At 33.3% G+C, this 17726-nt stretch overlaps 1 protein-coding gene across 1 annotated transcript; it reads right to left on the bottom strand.

Moving 5' to 3' along the window:
- Positions 1-363: 363 nt before the first annotated feature.
- Positions 364-10412, bottom strand: LOC107874988 (WRKY transcription factor 55). Its single transcript, XM_016721668.2, has 4 exons — positions 9757-10412; positions 2809-2940; positions 1373-1690; positions 364-1122 (listed from the first exon to the last, which is right to left on the bottom strand). Exons 1-4 carry the CDS (start codon positions 10161-10163, stop codon positions 888-890), a joined length of 1092 nt encoding a protein of 363 aa, XP_016577154.1. The 5' UTR covers positions 10164-10412; the 3' UTR covers positions 364-887.
- Between the last annotated feature and the right edge of the window lie 7314 nt (positions 10413-17726).

The following is a 17726-nucleotide window of genomic DNA, read 5'->3' on the forward strand; positions in this document are numbered from 1 at the left end:
TTTGTTGACTTTGCGCACCTTTTAAGAAATTTTTAATGAAGAGTGTATTTTATCAATTTAATCTTATTAATAATATTCTTAAAATTTTAAATTTGATTAGTATTGCTTTATGTAATTATTTAATACTAAGAATCGAAAAAACTTAAATAAGTTTTTTTAATTTTATAAATTAATTAAAATAATTATTTTAATATACTCCCTCCGTCCCATTTTATCCGTTTCAAATTTTCTAATCTGGTGTCTCATTTTACTTGTTCTTTTTTACTTATCAAGGACAAGACAATTTTTTTTTCCATATTTTACCTTTTGAATTAATTACTTTTTCTAATGTAAACATCATTTAATAGGGGTATTATGGTAAACTAGCCATGTTATTTATTATTTTTCTTAATAGTTGTGTCATCCCAATTTGGAACGAGTAAAATGAAATGAAGGGAGTATGAGCCAACTTAATGTACATAACTTTTTCTGTTTTACTCTAGGCAGTCATTTAGTGGAGTTGTAACTTCATGATGAAGCAAGTTATTAACCATCCATCAATGTGTGTATCGACTTCCAACACACTCAAAATTGAATTTGTTGTATTCCATACTGATCTAGGTGTCTTATTAGAAAATCTTCAATAAGAAGAAAAATTGTCACTATCTAATCAAATTGAACAACTTTTAATTGGTACAAAATCTGACAAAACAAAAAATTATTAATTGGAATAGAATGGCACTAAATTTAAGCTAGACAAGTTAATCAATATGTTGGTATTTCACAATCTTGTGATCATGAGTATTACACGGTCAGGCGTAGTTTGTTGGTAATTAATTACCTAAGTTCCATGAACGATAAATTAGAGAGTGTCGTCGTGTTTAGTTAATCAATCATGTGTATATGAACTATTCTTTCTTTTGTGTCGTGTCCCATTTATCATCAATAGAAGAAAAGATGATGTCCATGCTAGTATTGCTACTACTCCCAGAATTAAACATGGCGTCCGCCATATCCACCACTGGCTGGTAGTCAACTTCTCTTCCAAATCTACTACCGGAAGGGCCCGCACCACCGTCCACGCAGGCGGTCACAACATTGCATATGCTAGTTAGTGAACCACCACTAGCATGTCCAAAATCCCTGTACAAACATGGATTTATAGTATTAGCGGTAAGGTTAATTTAGTATTGACATATAGGAGGGTCAATTCGGCTATTGACGGATCACAAATGGATTATACAAAAACAAATAAAATGTCTGGTTTACCCATATTTAACATGGATAAAGTAGTACAAATATTAAACTTTTGACCGATTATTTTTTAAAATTTTCAAGAAATGAATATCTTGAAGTTGAACCCCATTAAATTAATTCTGAAATATGTTTGTACCTTTGTATGTCAAATTGAGCGGTACTGTAGCTTGTGCCAGCTTCTACTTGTGGCTTAATATCCATGGAGAGCCAATGCCCGCTTAAGGAGGCTGAAGTTGGTGGCGGCAGTGGCAGCAGCGGTGGAGGAGTTGTGGTGGTTTGATGAGTTATCTCTTCCACAGATGGTGGAGGCACGGTGGGAGCTGTGGCGGACATATAGCAAATGTGTTGAGATCGATATGTTACTTCAAATACGTAAGGATCATTATCAAGACGCTGAACTTGCTTCTTGGCTGGACAATGGTATAGCTTTTGATGGGTGCATCTATAATAAGCCCTAAAATCATCAAAACTATCAGTAATAGTTAATGGATTTAATTACCATAAAAAATTACATTGTTGGTGTATGCAATATGTCATGTACTTAATTTTTTTGGCTATCAAATTAGACTTAATTATTAAAGATATATACAGTGTCGTTGTTCTAGCTAGGTAACATGATTGTGTGAAAGTTTACATTATTAGTACACAAAAATTAAATTGATAATTAATTTACAATCTTTATGAAATGAAATACTGGAGTAATTTTGTATCTTAAAATTCCTCGTGTTCATACCAAAGGAAAGAGACGAGGATCCATTTTTTATATGAAAACAACAAGAAGAAGATTAAATCAAAGGGTAGTTATTAGATGCATATCAATATTTCTAGAATGTGTGAGAAATCTAAAGGGTCAAAATGTCCCACTGACTCCAACAATGTTGTTGTATGTGGAATTCAAATTGGTCAAAATATGCCAATTATAAGTATTTTGTTTACTACAGATAGGAAAAGTCAGTGCGAGAAAGGTCTAAAAGTGCAAGCTGATTGTGTAGTAGTATACGTATACATTTATGTTTTATGCGTTTTCTCGTTTTTTATGAGTGACTAAACAAGAAAAGTTCTTAATTATAATATTGGATACATTCATGTCTTTATAAAGGTGACACTTCGCATCCCATTAGTCAAATTGTTCAAACTGACTGTTTCTAGCTTGAATTCGACTTCAATTCAAAGGTCTTGTAATCAGTTAAATTAATTACGAAGATGGAGATATGGTTTATTTTGACCCTGTCATAAGGAAGCACACTTGGTCTTTAGATTTTTGTCCACTTTGGTGGATAGTACTAATCAATAATCATTGAAAACAAATTACAAATATGAATTTTGATATTTTAAAATATATTTTTTTTCATCAAATTCACATGAGAAAAAATTGTAACTAGTTATACTTTTCAAATAGTTTTATATCTAAATTTTAATTATAAAATATTGAGTTAACCTAATGTAATTTAATTTAACTTTAATTATTAATCAAAGCAAATATTGAGAAGCATAATGTGAGAATCAATTTGGGAGAGGGGAAGGGGGAAGGGTGAGGGGGGAGTATTAGTTAATGAAATTGTGATGAATTACCTAGGGAACCTAGATCCAAGAATCTCTTTCTGACCATATTTTCTCCAAGTATAACCGTCCTCAGGTGGGAGCTCAAGATTTCCCATTCTTGGAGCAGCCACTCTCACTGTTCTTCTGTCTGTATCGCCCATTCTGCGCGGTCATAAAGACATGCAAATTAGAGATAGAATATCACCAAAATTATATCATGCATTAATGCAGATTAGAGAAAGAACATCACTAAAATTATATCATGCATTAATTTGCAGCATCAACTCCCTCTCCTTGAAATTGTATTCCCTGATTCAAAGTCAAAGCATGATTATGGTTTAATAGTTAACCAACATTAGAACATGTCAAATGACCAGAATGACAATCAACAAAGGGGAAAATATGGTTGCTAGAAGGAGGTAAAAGACCAGATATGTTATTGTCTCTAAAGGTTTTAAACAACCGAATTTTCCTTTGCTAAAAACCTAATTAATAATGTTTCAGTTATATATATGAGTACTAAAGCTTGTGTTTTCATGCTAGTACACCTCAGCTGGACTCAAAATTAATTTAGCCAGACTAGGAGGACTCCTTAGGAATAGATTCTTTACTTAGAAATTTATAAAATCAATGAATAGAGTGGATGATACAATTACTGAAGGGTGAGCCTAAGTAATAATGGTGACAACTCTAATCTGGAAATTAGATGTGTGTTATGAGTTGATTAACCTTTCTTTCCGGAAAAGTCACCATTATTGCATGCGGTAACTTTTCTTCTGAGCTTTGTGGTGATAATTTTAAATCCTGGGACCAATATTTCGTGTATCATTTAAGCATTTCCTACCATTATACTTGTTAGTAATCAAGCAGAAACAAAGCAAACCACAAGCAAAAAGAAAAACAAGAACACACAGATTTACGTGGAAATCCTTGCAGGAAAAACCATGGTAGGGGCAGAGGATGTTTTACTATAATGAAAGGAGAGGAGTAGAATGTGGAGAATGCGTATTTTCTAGATACCCCAAAACCCATTAAATGCACTTATATAATATGTGCATACAAAAAAAGTAGCAAACATGGGTTGCACCGTGAAACTTTCTGGGCCGGATCAATAAAATTCGGGTCACAACTCTAACAATCTCCACCTTGACACAAATTCTAATTCAGAACTTAAATCCATTTCAAGACAAATGCTCCACCCAACAGCTAACACTAATCAAGTCCAAGCAATGCTCAAACTTGGCACTTGGTAGTGTCTTGGTCATCATATCAGCAGGATTATCATAAGTACTAATATTTCTCACCACAATATCACCACAAGCAATAATTTCACGAACAAAATAATATGGAACATTGATGTGCTTTGTCCTCTTATGAAACATCTAATCTTTCGTAAGGAAAATAGCACACTGACTGTTGGAAAAGACTGTAGTAATCTGTATGTCTTTTCTAAGTTCACCAAACAGACCCTTCAACCAAATAGCTTCCTTGAAAGCCTCTGTAATAGCCATATACTCTACCTCAGTAGTTGACAAAGCAATCGTAGTCTGTAAGGTAGCTTTCCAACTAATAGCACAACCACCAATGGTGAAAACATAGCCGTAAGGGATCTCCTTTTATCATGATCTCCTGCAAAATCAGAATCAACATACTCGATTACTCCATCTTTATTTCACCTAAACTGCAAACAAACATTAGCAAATCCATGCAAGAATCTGAAAATCCACTGAACTGCTTTCCAATGTTCTTTGCTAAAATTTGCCATATATCTGCTAACTGCACGGGCGGCATAAGATAAATCTGGTTGGGAACACACCATCGCATACATAAGAGACTCGACAGCACTAGAGTATGGAACTCAAGACATATAGTCACATTCTTCATGTTTCTTTGGAGATAAAGTAACTGGGAGTTTGAAATGAGCTGCTAATGGAGTACTTACAGGTTTGGCATTTTGCATATTGAACTTGTGAAGCACTTTCTCAATATAATTTTTCTGACTCAAGTATAACTTACACTTCTCTCTATCCCTCATAATTTTCATGCCAAGAATCTTCTTTGCTGCTCCTAGATTCGTCATCTCAAACTTTTTACTGAGCTGGGCTTTGAATTTTATTATTTCTCTTATATCCTTTGCTACAATTAATATATCATCAACATACGAGAGAAGATACATGAATGAACCATCGCTTACCTCCTTGAAGTACACACAACTATCATAACTACTCCACTGAAACATATGTGAGGTCATAAAAGAGTCAAACCTCTTATACCACTACCTAAGAGACTGTTTTAAGCTATAAAGAGACTTTTTCAGCAAGCATACATAGTCCTTCTTTCCTGAGACTACAAAACCCTAGGGTTGCTGCATATAGATATCCTCCTCAAGTTCTCCATGTAAGATTAAAGTTTTGACATCCAACTGCTCAAGCTCAAGATCATGCATGGCCACAATACCAAGCAAGGCTCGAATCAAACTATGCTTTATAACTGGAGAAAACACATCTGTGAAGTCAAAACCTGGAGCCTGACTGTAACCTTTAGCAACTAGTCTTGCTTTGTACCTAGCATCTTCAACTCCTGATGTTCCTTCTTTCCTTTTGAATATTCACTTGCAACGGACAACTTTCTTATCTTTAGACAATCTCACCAAATCTTATGTGTTATTCTTTTGAAGTGATTCTATATCCTCCTGCATAGCAATCATCCATCGGCCAAAATCATCACAACTAACTGCCTCTGTGTAAGAAGAAGGTTCTTCACCAAAATCAATACCTTCTGCTATATTCAATGCATAAGCAACCAAATCAGCTTCAGCATAGTTCTGAGGAGGTCTAATATTTCTTCTAGGCATGTCTTTAGCAATAGAATATTATGGCGTCACTGGTGGTGAAGAAGAAATAGTACCACTCTATATCCCCGGGCTAGACTGAGAAGTAGGCACTAGTGTAGACTCTGCTCCAATTTGCAATTCAATGTGGGTGAATGACTTTTGTTGATTTATTTTACTAAGCTCATCTGGGGGCGAAGCACTAGATTCAGAGGGAGCCCGAAGCATGGCAGTTTCATCAAACACAACATCCCTGCTAATTATAACCTTTCTACTTTTTGGACACCAAAGCTTATAACCTTTAACACCAGGCTTATAACCCATAAATAAGCACTTGACAGATCTAGGTTCTAACTTTCCATTATCAACATGAGCATACGCAGGACATCCAAATATCATCAAATCAGAATAACTAGCAAGAGTAACTGACCATACCTCTTGTGGAGTCTTTTATCAATCGTGACTGAGAAAGAGCGGTTTATAAGAAGACAAGTTGTGGAAGCAGCTTCAGCCCAATAAGACTTGGGTAAACCAGCATTAGAGAGCATACAATACACCTTTTCCATTATAGTCCTATTCATTCGTTCAGCCACACTATTCTGCTGTGGAGTATGACGAACTGTCAAGTGCCTCACAATTTTTTCTGACTTGCACAGAGCATTAAATTCATTAGAGTAGAACTCTAAACCATTATTAGTCCGAAGACGTTTTACATACATCCATATTTGTTTTTCAATCATAATCTTCCACTCCTTGAAAAAAGGCAACACATCATTCTTTTGCTTTAGGAAGAACACCCAAACTTTTCTGGAATAGTCATCAATAATAGTCAACAAATAATTTTCACCTCCTCTAGAAGATACTCTAGAAGGACCCCAGAGATCAGAATGAATGTAATCAAGTGTGCCTTTAGTTGAGTGGATGCCTTTAGTGAATCTGACTCTCTTCTGCTTTCCAAAAATATAATGCTTATAGATCCAGTTTGGTAATACTCTGCCCATCAAGAAGTTCTCTCCTGCTTAGTTCAGCCATCCCATTTTCACTCATATGTCCAAGGTACATATGCCAAAGTTTAGCAACATCACTTTCTGATAAAGAGAAGGTAGAAATAGTTGCATCACCTGTAACAGTAGAGCCTTGTAGGACATATAAATTAGCAGACTTTCTCTATCCCTTCATTACAACAAGAGCACCTTTAGTAACCTTCCGGACTCCACCTTCACCAGTGTATCTATAACTGTTCGAATCAAGGGTACTCAAGGAAATAAGATTTCTCTTCAGGTATGGGACATACCCCACATCACCAAGTGTCCTCACAACCTCATCAAATATCTTGATCCTAATTGTTCCAATACCAGTTATCTTACAAGGTGTGTTATTTCTCATCAACACAGAACCTTTAGAGACTGTTTCATATGTTGTAAACCAATTTCGATTACGACATATATGAAACGTACAACCTGAATCAAGAATCCAATCCTCACAAGGTTTAGAGTTACTATGAGAAACTACCAAGAATTCTCCATCACTACCGCTATCTTCCACAACACTGGACTTCTCTAGTTGGTTTTTCTTCGGTTTTGGAGCTTCACTTTTCTCTCTATTCTGTAGCTTCCAACACTCGGACTTGATATGACCCTTCTTCTTATAGTAATTATAGGTTTTATTTTTGTTTCTGGATTTTAACTTATTCGTGTCATCACCCCCAGAATTCCTTTCACGAGTTCTTCCTCCTCGGATAATGAGACCATCTCCTTAAGTCTCTGACCCATTCAAAAGATGTTTCATCTTCTCCTTAGAAAATAACACATCATAGACTTCATCAATCGTTAGGGTATCACGACTATATAAAATCATAACCCTAAAGGTCGTGTATGATGCGGCAGCGAACACAAAAAAATCAACCTTAAATCCTTCTTATTGTACTTAACCTCCAGAGTCTCTAAATCAGAGATAATTTTTTTAAATACAGATAGGTGATCCTCTAAGGATGCACCCTCAGACATGCGATGGGAATAAAGTCGTTGCTTGAGATGAAACTTACTTGTTAGGCTCTTCGTCATACACAACAATTCCAGTTTCAACCACAATGCAACGGTTGTGGTCTCCTTCAAAACATCCTGTAGAATCTAATTGGATAAATGAAGATGGATCTGAGATAGGGCCTTCCGATCCTTACGTCGTTTGTCCTCGTCCGTCCACGATGAAGGCATCTTCTCAAACCCTAATAAAGCATCGTACAAATCCATTTGTGCGAGCACAGCCCACATCTTAACCTACGATAATGAAAATCTGGTGTTGCAATCCAACAGCGGAATATCATACTTTATGGTTACCATCCCCGAGAAACAATCGAATAGGCTTTGATACCAGTTTGTTAGTAATCTGGCAGAAATAAAGCAAACCACAAGAAGAAAGAAAAACAAGAACACACAAATTTACGTGGAAACCTTGCGGGAAAAACCACGGGCAGAGGCAGAGGATGTTTTACTATAATTAAAGGAGAGGAGAACAATGTAGAGAATGTGTATTTTCTGGATACCCCAAAACAACCCACTAAATGCACTAATATAATATGTGCATACAAAAAATGTTCTAGGCCCAAAAAAATAAAGGTCCACGGGCCTATCGGCCCGATCCCTATGCTACCACCACAGACCCAATTGAAAATCACAAACATGGGTTGCACTGCGAAACTTTCTAGGCCGGATCAACAAAATTCGGGTCACAACTCTAACAATACTATATCAGTTAGAAGTATCCTTCCATCTTGATCTATATGGACTTGAAATCCTCATATTCAAACCGAACTTGAATATGTCCTAGATTGAAACGGAGTTAATCATATGATGTAATGTGGCCTGCTTTTCTAATGTTGGATTTGATCAGCAAGATGCTGGTTTTCCTTTGTTTTTTACTTCCTATTTGCCAAGGAACTTCAATAAGACCTTTTTTCTTTTGTTTCTTAATTATGTGTAGTTACACCACCGTTATTTATATAAGCTTCTGGGACCTCATTCTCATGCTAAAATAATTGTATGTAGTCATATATTTCTGTGCGCACACATTGTTGTTCCCACTTCTGATTTTTCTTTCGTATGATAAGGTGCTAATATATTACTACTAATTTCTTAATTTCGATATTGTATAAGGATCTCCTTTTCTTCGTAATTACAATAGAAAGTTGGAAGAAAATCATTGTATGTTGACATTTTTATAGTTAGTGGTGACCTACTATGGAGAAAGTTCTGTGGAATTTCTTTGAAAATGTAATAAAGCAGAAACTAATATAAGAATTAAAAAGATAAACAGTTATAACTACGACCTTTTTCGCTTTGTGTGCGCCCCCCTTTCCCACTGACATTTTCTACTGCATGAAATTAATAATGCACACAGCTAAGGGATCATTTTGGTTAAGTGAAAAGTCATTGAGGAATTAGTAATGTAAGGATTGGTTATGCAAATACTAGTAGTTATGTATAGATTATTTCTTATTTGATGTTTAATTTTAAATAGTATAAATTAGTATACAATGTATAATTCAAACTATTTGCTTATTGTTTAAATAGAATAAAATTTTTCTTACTATTATGCAGATCAATTTTATCATTTATTTATTTTAATCCAAGTATTACTATAATATCTACGTTTTCATTTTATGTTCTATATCCCGCATAAAATAATATTGTATGTGGATTTCCGTATATTTTATGCATGTATGAGTATTAATTGTGCATACAAAGACAATCAAACACAAGATTTAACTAATGCTGGATGATTTTGGAGAGTATCTATAGAGCATGCAACCAAACATTGCATTGTTAATGCTAGATTTTTTTAGGTATTACTATGCCATATATGAAATCCTAAAAGGATAGTTTGGTTCACGAGTTGTGCATGGTTTAAGAAATTGTTATGCAGTGGAAATGAATAAGATATAAAAGCATGAACTACAAATACATATATCCTTAATTATCTCATATTCTATATCGTATAAACTAATATTACTAGTTTGGTATTAGCAATATGGAGTTATTAAGGCTAGCCAAATGTCATATTAATTTATACAACAGTTATGTTGTTTTTGTAATTCTACTTACAAAATTAATTATACTTTTTGTTAATGGCAAAGTAGTGAAGTTTCTTACCGTCGTCGTTGTTTTGGGGAGGAAGACGAAGCACCCGCTCCACTCGAATCATGAGATGCATCCTGAGTCTGACCCACTACCTGTTGCTGCAACCTCATTTGGATTTGATCACTGTCCGGCGGCAGGGAAAATGCCGCCGCCCTAGCTCTGTGATCAATCATATTCTCTGTTGCATGGAACAATTCTAATGCCTGCTGACTAGCTGCACCACTACTACTCAGCCATTCTTGAACCACATGTTGCTGTTGCTGGCTCATTAGTCTTTCCTTTACATTATTAAATACCGCAATGATCTCTTCTGTTTTACTTAAAAGGACACCTGTTTGGTTTGCCCAGTTGGCCAAGTTGGCTTCCATCTCTTTACCCAATTTACACCCATACAGGATTGTAGCAAGAGTCTCTTCCATATTATATATATGTTCCTTCAGGTGTAATTAACAACTTGGCTGTTTTTTTTTTCTTACAGATGTTTTATGGAGATTTTAATCTGTTCTAGACAACATGAATGGATGGAAGTAGAATTGGGAATATATATCTATCTAGGTGGGGTTGCTAGAGTATTATATTTGTTTGAGGAAAGAGAAGATTATATTGTGTTTTCAAAGTATTTGTATGTGTTAAACACGGTAAGCATACTAAGATTTCACAGAAAATGAAAGGAAGCTTGGGAAACTTATTTTATAAGACTAGGTCATGGTCTACAAATTAGTACTAATTAATCAGAGGTTTTTTTTTTCTCAGGTCTACGAGAAGACTGGTCCTGTTTGAAATCCAATCTTCTGGACCATCTTTGGTGTTGTGAAGAATTTTCCCCAACTTTGAAAATGTGACCTCCTTTTCTTTTTTCCCTCTGAAGCTATTTATGCTTGAAGAAGTCTCTGGGTAATTACAGGAGAAATGATTTATTTTTAGTATTTTATAATTTTTAAAAAATTTTATGATTTTTTACAAGAGACACATTATTTAATTTACACATAACATTAATTATTTCTTTTTGCAAATGGCCAAAAGATCTCATCTCCCAAGTAATTTTACTCTCTCCCTCAACTTCTTTTTATTGGTATATGTCACGTTCTTTCTAATTTAGTGTACTTAAATAATATTTGACACTAGTATATTGCACAATATAACAAGGTAGGCTGAAGGGGAAGCAACTAAAGCTATTGCTCTAAACCCCCAGATTTACACCACATAATTTTATATTATATATTATTTATATGTTATAAAATATTTGTAATTTTAAACTAATTCATGTGAACAAATTTAAAATACTAACATATAACACACGTGGAACCTAATTTATTTATAAATATTTAGTCTTTTATTAAAATTTAACTTTAGTCCATCAATTCAATCTTGATTCATTTAGTAATTCAAATTTATGACTTTGATATGCAATTCTTCTTTTTTCTGTATAATTAAATTCTAATATAAATATATATTTTACGTAATATACTATCGAGTTTGCATTGTAAATTCGTATCCTAAGAGATGCTACACATAAAAACAAATTCTTCGTCGAAATTTGATGATTGAGGTAAGTGGAAGGATTAATTAAATTTGAGGAAAGACCTTGACCCTATGTTATAATCAGTGGTGGAGCCAGGATTTCATTAAGGAGGTTCAGAAGTAAACATAAGAAGAAGGGAGTTCAACCTTTACAGTATATACATAAAAAAATAATTTTAACTATGTATAAATAGTAAAAATTTTAGTCGAAGGAGATTCGGATGAACTCCCTCGGCCAAGTGTAGCTCCGCCCCTAGTTGTGATCATCTTCTCCATAAGGTGCATTTTTGACCCTTTGGAATTGGCCATACGGTCTTTTCCGTGGAAATTGCATGTCATAGACCCAAATATGGATGACTTTAGATATTTGACCCCAAATAAGAATGTCTTTGAAGAATAGTTTTCCTTACTTTTTAATATACTAAAAGTACCATTTTGCCCTTCTACATCTCAAATATATTTTTAAACTTTCCATACTCATTTATCTCTCAAATTTTATTTTTTATTATTTTCACTTTTTTATTTTTCCTTTACTTTTATTATTCTACTTTCTTATCACTTTTTTATTTTTTCCTTTAAATTTATTTTTCTGTTTTTTATTATTTTTAGTTTTTATTTTTTCCTTTAACTTTATTTTCATGTTTTAATTTATTTGTCTCAACCTTTTATATTTTTTTTTCTCAACCATTATCTATTTCTTCATTTTATTTTTATTTTTCAATTTATTTGTCTTTAATCTTTATTTAGAGTTTTTTTTTGTTTCTCTTTTTTTTCTCCATATTTTTCTCAGTTATTCATTTTCAAATACAAACATAAACTAGCTAAGGAAAGAATGGTGTATAAGGTATGCAATAAGGAATTTCTTTTGCTAAACATGGATGAGCTATTGCAAAAGAAAAAAAATGCTACAAAATTTACGTTGCTCCATCTCCTAGTAACCCCTGTTTATGGATAGTAAATGAAAATAGTACAACTAAGTGAACAGTTTGTTTCCCTCTTCTAAAAGAACCTATTATTTTTCTCTTTTAATTTTTCAACTGTAGTTAGAGAAAATACTAACCCAATAGGCTCGGACCTGAAAATGTAATCAGAGAGTACGTGCATCACGTACAAATATAAACCTGAACAAGAACGTACTACGTATGTATGCCCTTATATTCCCCTAAAAAATAGAATGTTGTATTAAGATATGCAATGAGGAATGAATTTCTGCAAAACATGGATGAGTTATTGAAGAAAAAAAAATATATAAAATATTACATTGCTCAATCTCAGTAATCCTGTTCATATATTGCCCTCCGTCAAAAGAAAAAGAAGGCAAAGCAGGGAGTTTAAGTTTCAATGCCAGGTACTTTGGGAATGTAACATTTCAGAATAGGTGATTGCAGAAAGTAATATCTTAGATTTAGAGTTTGACAGTGCTATCATGAGAACACCACGATATTTTGACTTCAAAAATATTGCATCTACTATTATTACCAATCTACAGTTGGTTCATCCAATGATTGAAGCACCATAAGCAAAAAATGCATATTGATACTTGTGTTGAGCAAAAGAATATTAATAACAATTTGCATTTGATGTTTATAATCAGAGTACAATAATTTTCTAAACTAAGTCTTGCCCATAAGGCAAGAGTTGCATATATGTTAATAATCTAATCAGTGTAATTAAAGAATGAACTTTTGTCTCTTGGGCAAAAGTTTTCAACTTCAACAGTATAGCATTTGTACAAAAATTTTCTAAACTAAGTCTTGCCCATAAGGCAAGAGTTCCATCTATGTTAATAATATAATCAGTACAAATAAAGGATAAACTTTTGCCTCTTGGGCAAAAGTTTTTAATTTTAACAATTTTCTAAACTAAGTCTTGCCCATGAGGCAAGAGTTGCATATATGTTAATAATATAATCATTGCAATTAAAGAATAAACTTTTACCTCTTTGGCAAAAGTTTTCAATTTCAACAATTTTCTAAACTAAGTATTGCCCATTAGGCAAAAATTGCATATATGTTAATAATCTAACCAGTGCTATTAAAGAATAAACTTTTGCCTAAAGGGAAAAAGTTTTCAAGTTCAACAGTATAGCATTTGAACAATAATTTTCTAAACTAAGTCTTGCCCATGAAGCAAGAGTTCCATCTATGTTAATAATAATCAGTGCAAATAAAGAACAACTTTTGCCTCTTGGGCAAAAGTTTTCAATTTCAACAATTTTTTAAACTAAGTCTTTCCCATGAGGAAAGAATTGCATATATGTTAATAATTTAATTAGTGTAATTAAAGAATAAACTTTTTCCTCTTGAGAAAAAGTTTTCAATTTCAACAGTATAGCATTTGTACTTGTTCTCATCGTCCCTCTTTATGTTTGTGTACGTGTCTGGGTTATTTTCTTTTATCATGTGAAGATACGATGGCAACCTGTTATAGTTCTCTTCCGCGGTTCCTCTTATCACCGTATAGGCATGCTATATCGCTCGTCATCCTTTGATCTATGATATGATTATTTTGTATGTCCTTCTCATTCCATCTACCACGAAGTTTGGTGTGATTACATTACTAGAGTTATGCACAAGCTCTAGTATGTAGTCACATATGACCTTTAAAGTTGTATTATTGTGGTCGGACGTTATAAAATCAACCGAGCAACTGTGAGCCTTTTCATATGTAGTAACCTGAAAGAGAGAAGAATCGAGAATCTTCGAGGCATGAGACCGCCACACATAGTTGTCGTCCAAACATGGCAGAGAATATCTTATTGTGCTTGATTTGATAACCTTAAATTGGATGTTGTATGTAATTGCAATGTTTGACATGCACATCATCATATTTTATTTGTCAATAAAGATCGACTTGACACTTACCTCATTCAAAGAGACATTATGTCTCAAGAGAGTAATCTCGACATCAAGTATCCTCTTCTTTTTTTGCCGTACCTTCTTAACCTTTGATGATAGTCCCATTTCTTCATTTATTGCAACCTTCACTATTGGTTTGATAACCTGTAACTCGTTATTTCTATCAATAATTTCAATTGATTGTACCATACTGTATTGCTCAATACTCATTTCTTTTCCATCCATTCCAAGCACAACCTTTGTAAAAAATGAAATAACAAAAGATTAGTAACAATTTAATTTAGAATCTTCAACAAGTAAAATCATAAAAGAGTAAGGCATAGTCAACTATTGCCCATGGGACATAACTGTCAAAGTCTTGCCTCTAGGATAAAAGTTATAGGTCATCTGCCAAATCATTACAGACTATGACAATGTCAACTCCTGTCCATGGGGCATAACTATCTCAGTCTTGCCTCTGGGGCAAGAGTTACAGGTTATCTGCCAAATCATTACAGACTAAGGAAGTGTCAACTCTTGCCCATGGGGCATAACTTGAAATGTATAGCAGAATCTAAAGATGCTAAAATCTCACTTGAAACTACTGAATAACACTCACTATAAAGGTGATTCAGAGAGGGTTGTTTACTTTAGAGATAGGTTGCAAGTGATACAACATAGTTTATCAACTCAATACTCTAATAGTATGATGTTGAAAGAGAATGATGTACTGACTATTATTGAGAAGTGGAGCAATATTAAAGAGAACACGTTATAATAAAATTCAGGGCTTTATGTATAAGCTAGGTGATTCAAACCCCATGTATTTTAGTGCAGCTATGAAAGAAAAAAAGTAACAAGAATCTTATTTAGTTTTTAAACTAAGAATCTTATTATTTTAGTATTTGCTTTGCCTTTTAAGTTTTCGGTTAATGCTTTGTTGAATATATTTTTTGCCTCACCGGATACAGCCAAAAATTTTTATAAATATGATGCGTGTTCAATATTCAGAAATTTTTTGAAGTGTGAAGGACAGAATGTGTGCGAGAAATACAAACTATCACAAAACTCATTACAGAAAATAGTAAATACATTGAGAGTTTACATAAAGTTTGAAGACTTCAATAGTCAGAGATGACAGTAAATCGATAACCTTTAGCACCTTTCCAAGAGTAATATGCAATCCACGTCTCATAGAAACCTGCAAACATAGTTGGAAGTAGCGTAATCAATTAATTAATGAAAAAGCGAATATGAAAACTTGAATAAAGAAAATATGCAATCGGAAGTATAGCGTGTTAAACTCAAGACTGTCTAAATAAAACGGAGAAAATATGACGAAGTAAAATCTATTGCCTATTGCAGAAGTTTGCAAGATGTAATGGACATCCCAAAAAATTGATTTAGTATGACCATTTTCAGTGCAGATCTACAATCACCTTGATATGATACTTCTACCAACTACAGAGAGGACAGATACAGTAACAAGTAGCCCTACCATTTGCTATCTCACCTATTTATTCTGCTACAAATTCAATAAAAGTTACCTTGTTAACATAACTGTAAATCAGACTGTCAAATTAATGGTGCATTCGCAAATTGATTCTATATTTAATGAACTACGACACTCTCCTCGGGGATATATCAAATAATTATGGACAAAAGAATAACAGCTTACGGATTCAAAGCAGTATCTATTAATGTATGTTTTTTACTTAATCGAGAGAAACGTGAGGATTCTTAGTGCAAGGAGCCCATATTCCTGGGAACTCTCTCCTGTCATATGACCGGATAAGATAAAGTAGGACAGTAAAAGAAACATATATCCCAGAAAGAGCAGAAAAAAAGAGCAAGGGCAATTAACTTCCAGGGCATTCTATCTAATGATTCAACAGAAACATGCGATACTGAGACAAAAGAAATTGCCAGAAACACCGGTGATTATTTCAACATATCTAGATAAGCATGGTTCAATAACAAATGGTCAATGAATATAAATATGATGTGTGTTCAACAATGAAGGATTTATTTTAACACTGAAAAGTTGTATAATAGTAACCTTGTTACCTAAAGTGTCAAATCTTACTACCATTAGAGAGTTTAAATTCATTGCATGTTGCTCTATGTTATACAAGCTAATAGCTAAGGTGTTCTCTCTTAGAATCATCAATTTAGTGCTTCTTTAATCTCTAAAACATAGGCTGGATTCATTCGAGATGGAAAACATAGTCTTTTCCTCCAATACCAAACACTCGCAACTACTCAAACACAATTATAATCGCAATAACAAAGTCCCCATAACCTGTTTGACACAATTCCTCATCATCTTCTAATAATTCTTCATCATCTTCTAATGCTAATTATACTACTAGTTTGAAATACTTGGAACTAATTTTTTATAGCACCTTGACCTTATACGTTTGGCCTTCCCAAAATATGTTATGATCAACGTTAACTCCCATATTAACGACCTTTTCCTCCAAGACCAACCCCCACAACTACTCAAACACAATTACAACAGCAATAAAAAACTCCCCGCAACCTGTTCGACGCAATTCCTCAATGATAAATATGTTACTACAACAATAGCATATCCCAACTTCAACTTACGTTCACCTCCCTAAAAATAAAATCAATATGCTAATTATATAAAGAACAAAAATTACCGCAATGCATCAATAAGCTAAAATTACCACAATGAGTTTTGATGATGAAATTCATAGCTGAAGAAACCTTACAGCTAAAGTCGATTATGTGAATGTTTGAAAGTTGATTTTGGAATTTGGAAGAAAGAGAGAAAGAAAGAGATTTAACGATTTGGGCAACTTAGCCTCGGACTTTAGAGAGCCATTGCATGGGTTGATTCTAGAATTTGGAATAAATAAAAGAAGAAAGACATTGAACAACGAATATTTTGAAGGAGGGTATTTTTGTCCAAAAATAATGACTTAACAAGTAAAGGCTGTTTTAACAAAGTCATTTTATTTGGGGATAAAATTTAAAAGTCACCCCAATTTGGGTCTATGTTTGAGATTCACCCATCTGTTCCTCCTCTTTCTGTTATAATTCTTGAAATTTTGAACAAAATAGGCTACTATTTAAATCACTTTATTAAAATAGTATATTTTTAAAAAATTTATAAAGTTAGTATAAATATACTTGTCAGTATCCTATTAAGTTATATTTTATTTTAAAAAATAAACTGATCAAAAAATAATTGGCTGGCGACGTTAAAGAAAAAAATTATTACTAACAGTAACGTTTTTGGCTTAAAACGTTATTATCAGTAACGAGACTCTACTACTCTGTCACATCAAAATATTTATATGAATTTTTTTATTAAATTCATTATTATGAATCACGTTTAAGGCTAAAACGTTACTATGAGTAACAATGTCGGAGAGGAAATTACAATTTAGGTATGTGAATTTTATTTTTAAATCGACTGAATGTTAAGATCTAAATTTGTCCCTTACAATGTACTCACTATTTTTCAATGTAGAATAAATTTGATAAAACATCTAAAGTTATTTGACTAGAACTAAACGTTGAAAAATACTTATGATGTAATGACTTTCTTTTTTCAAGAGAGGAATTACTTGTTGGATCATACTGATAGGTTCG

The sequence above is a fragment of the Capsicum annuum genome, chromosome 6, assembly GCF_002878395.1.
Source record: "Capsicum annuum cultivar UCD-10X-F1 chromosome 6, UCD10Xv1.1, whole genome shotgun sequence".
In the NCBI taxonomy this organism is placed as follows: domain Eukaryota; kingdom Viridiplantae; phylum Streptophyta; class Magnoliopsida; order Solanales; family Solanaceae; genus Capsicum; species Capsicum annuum.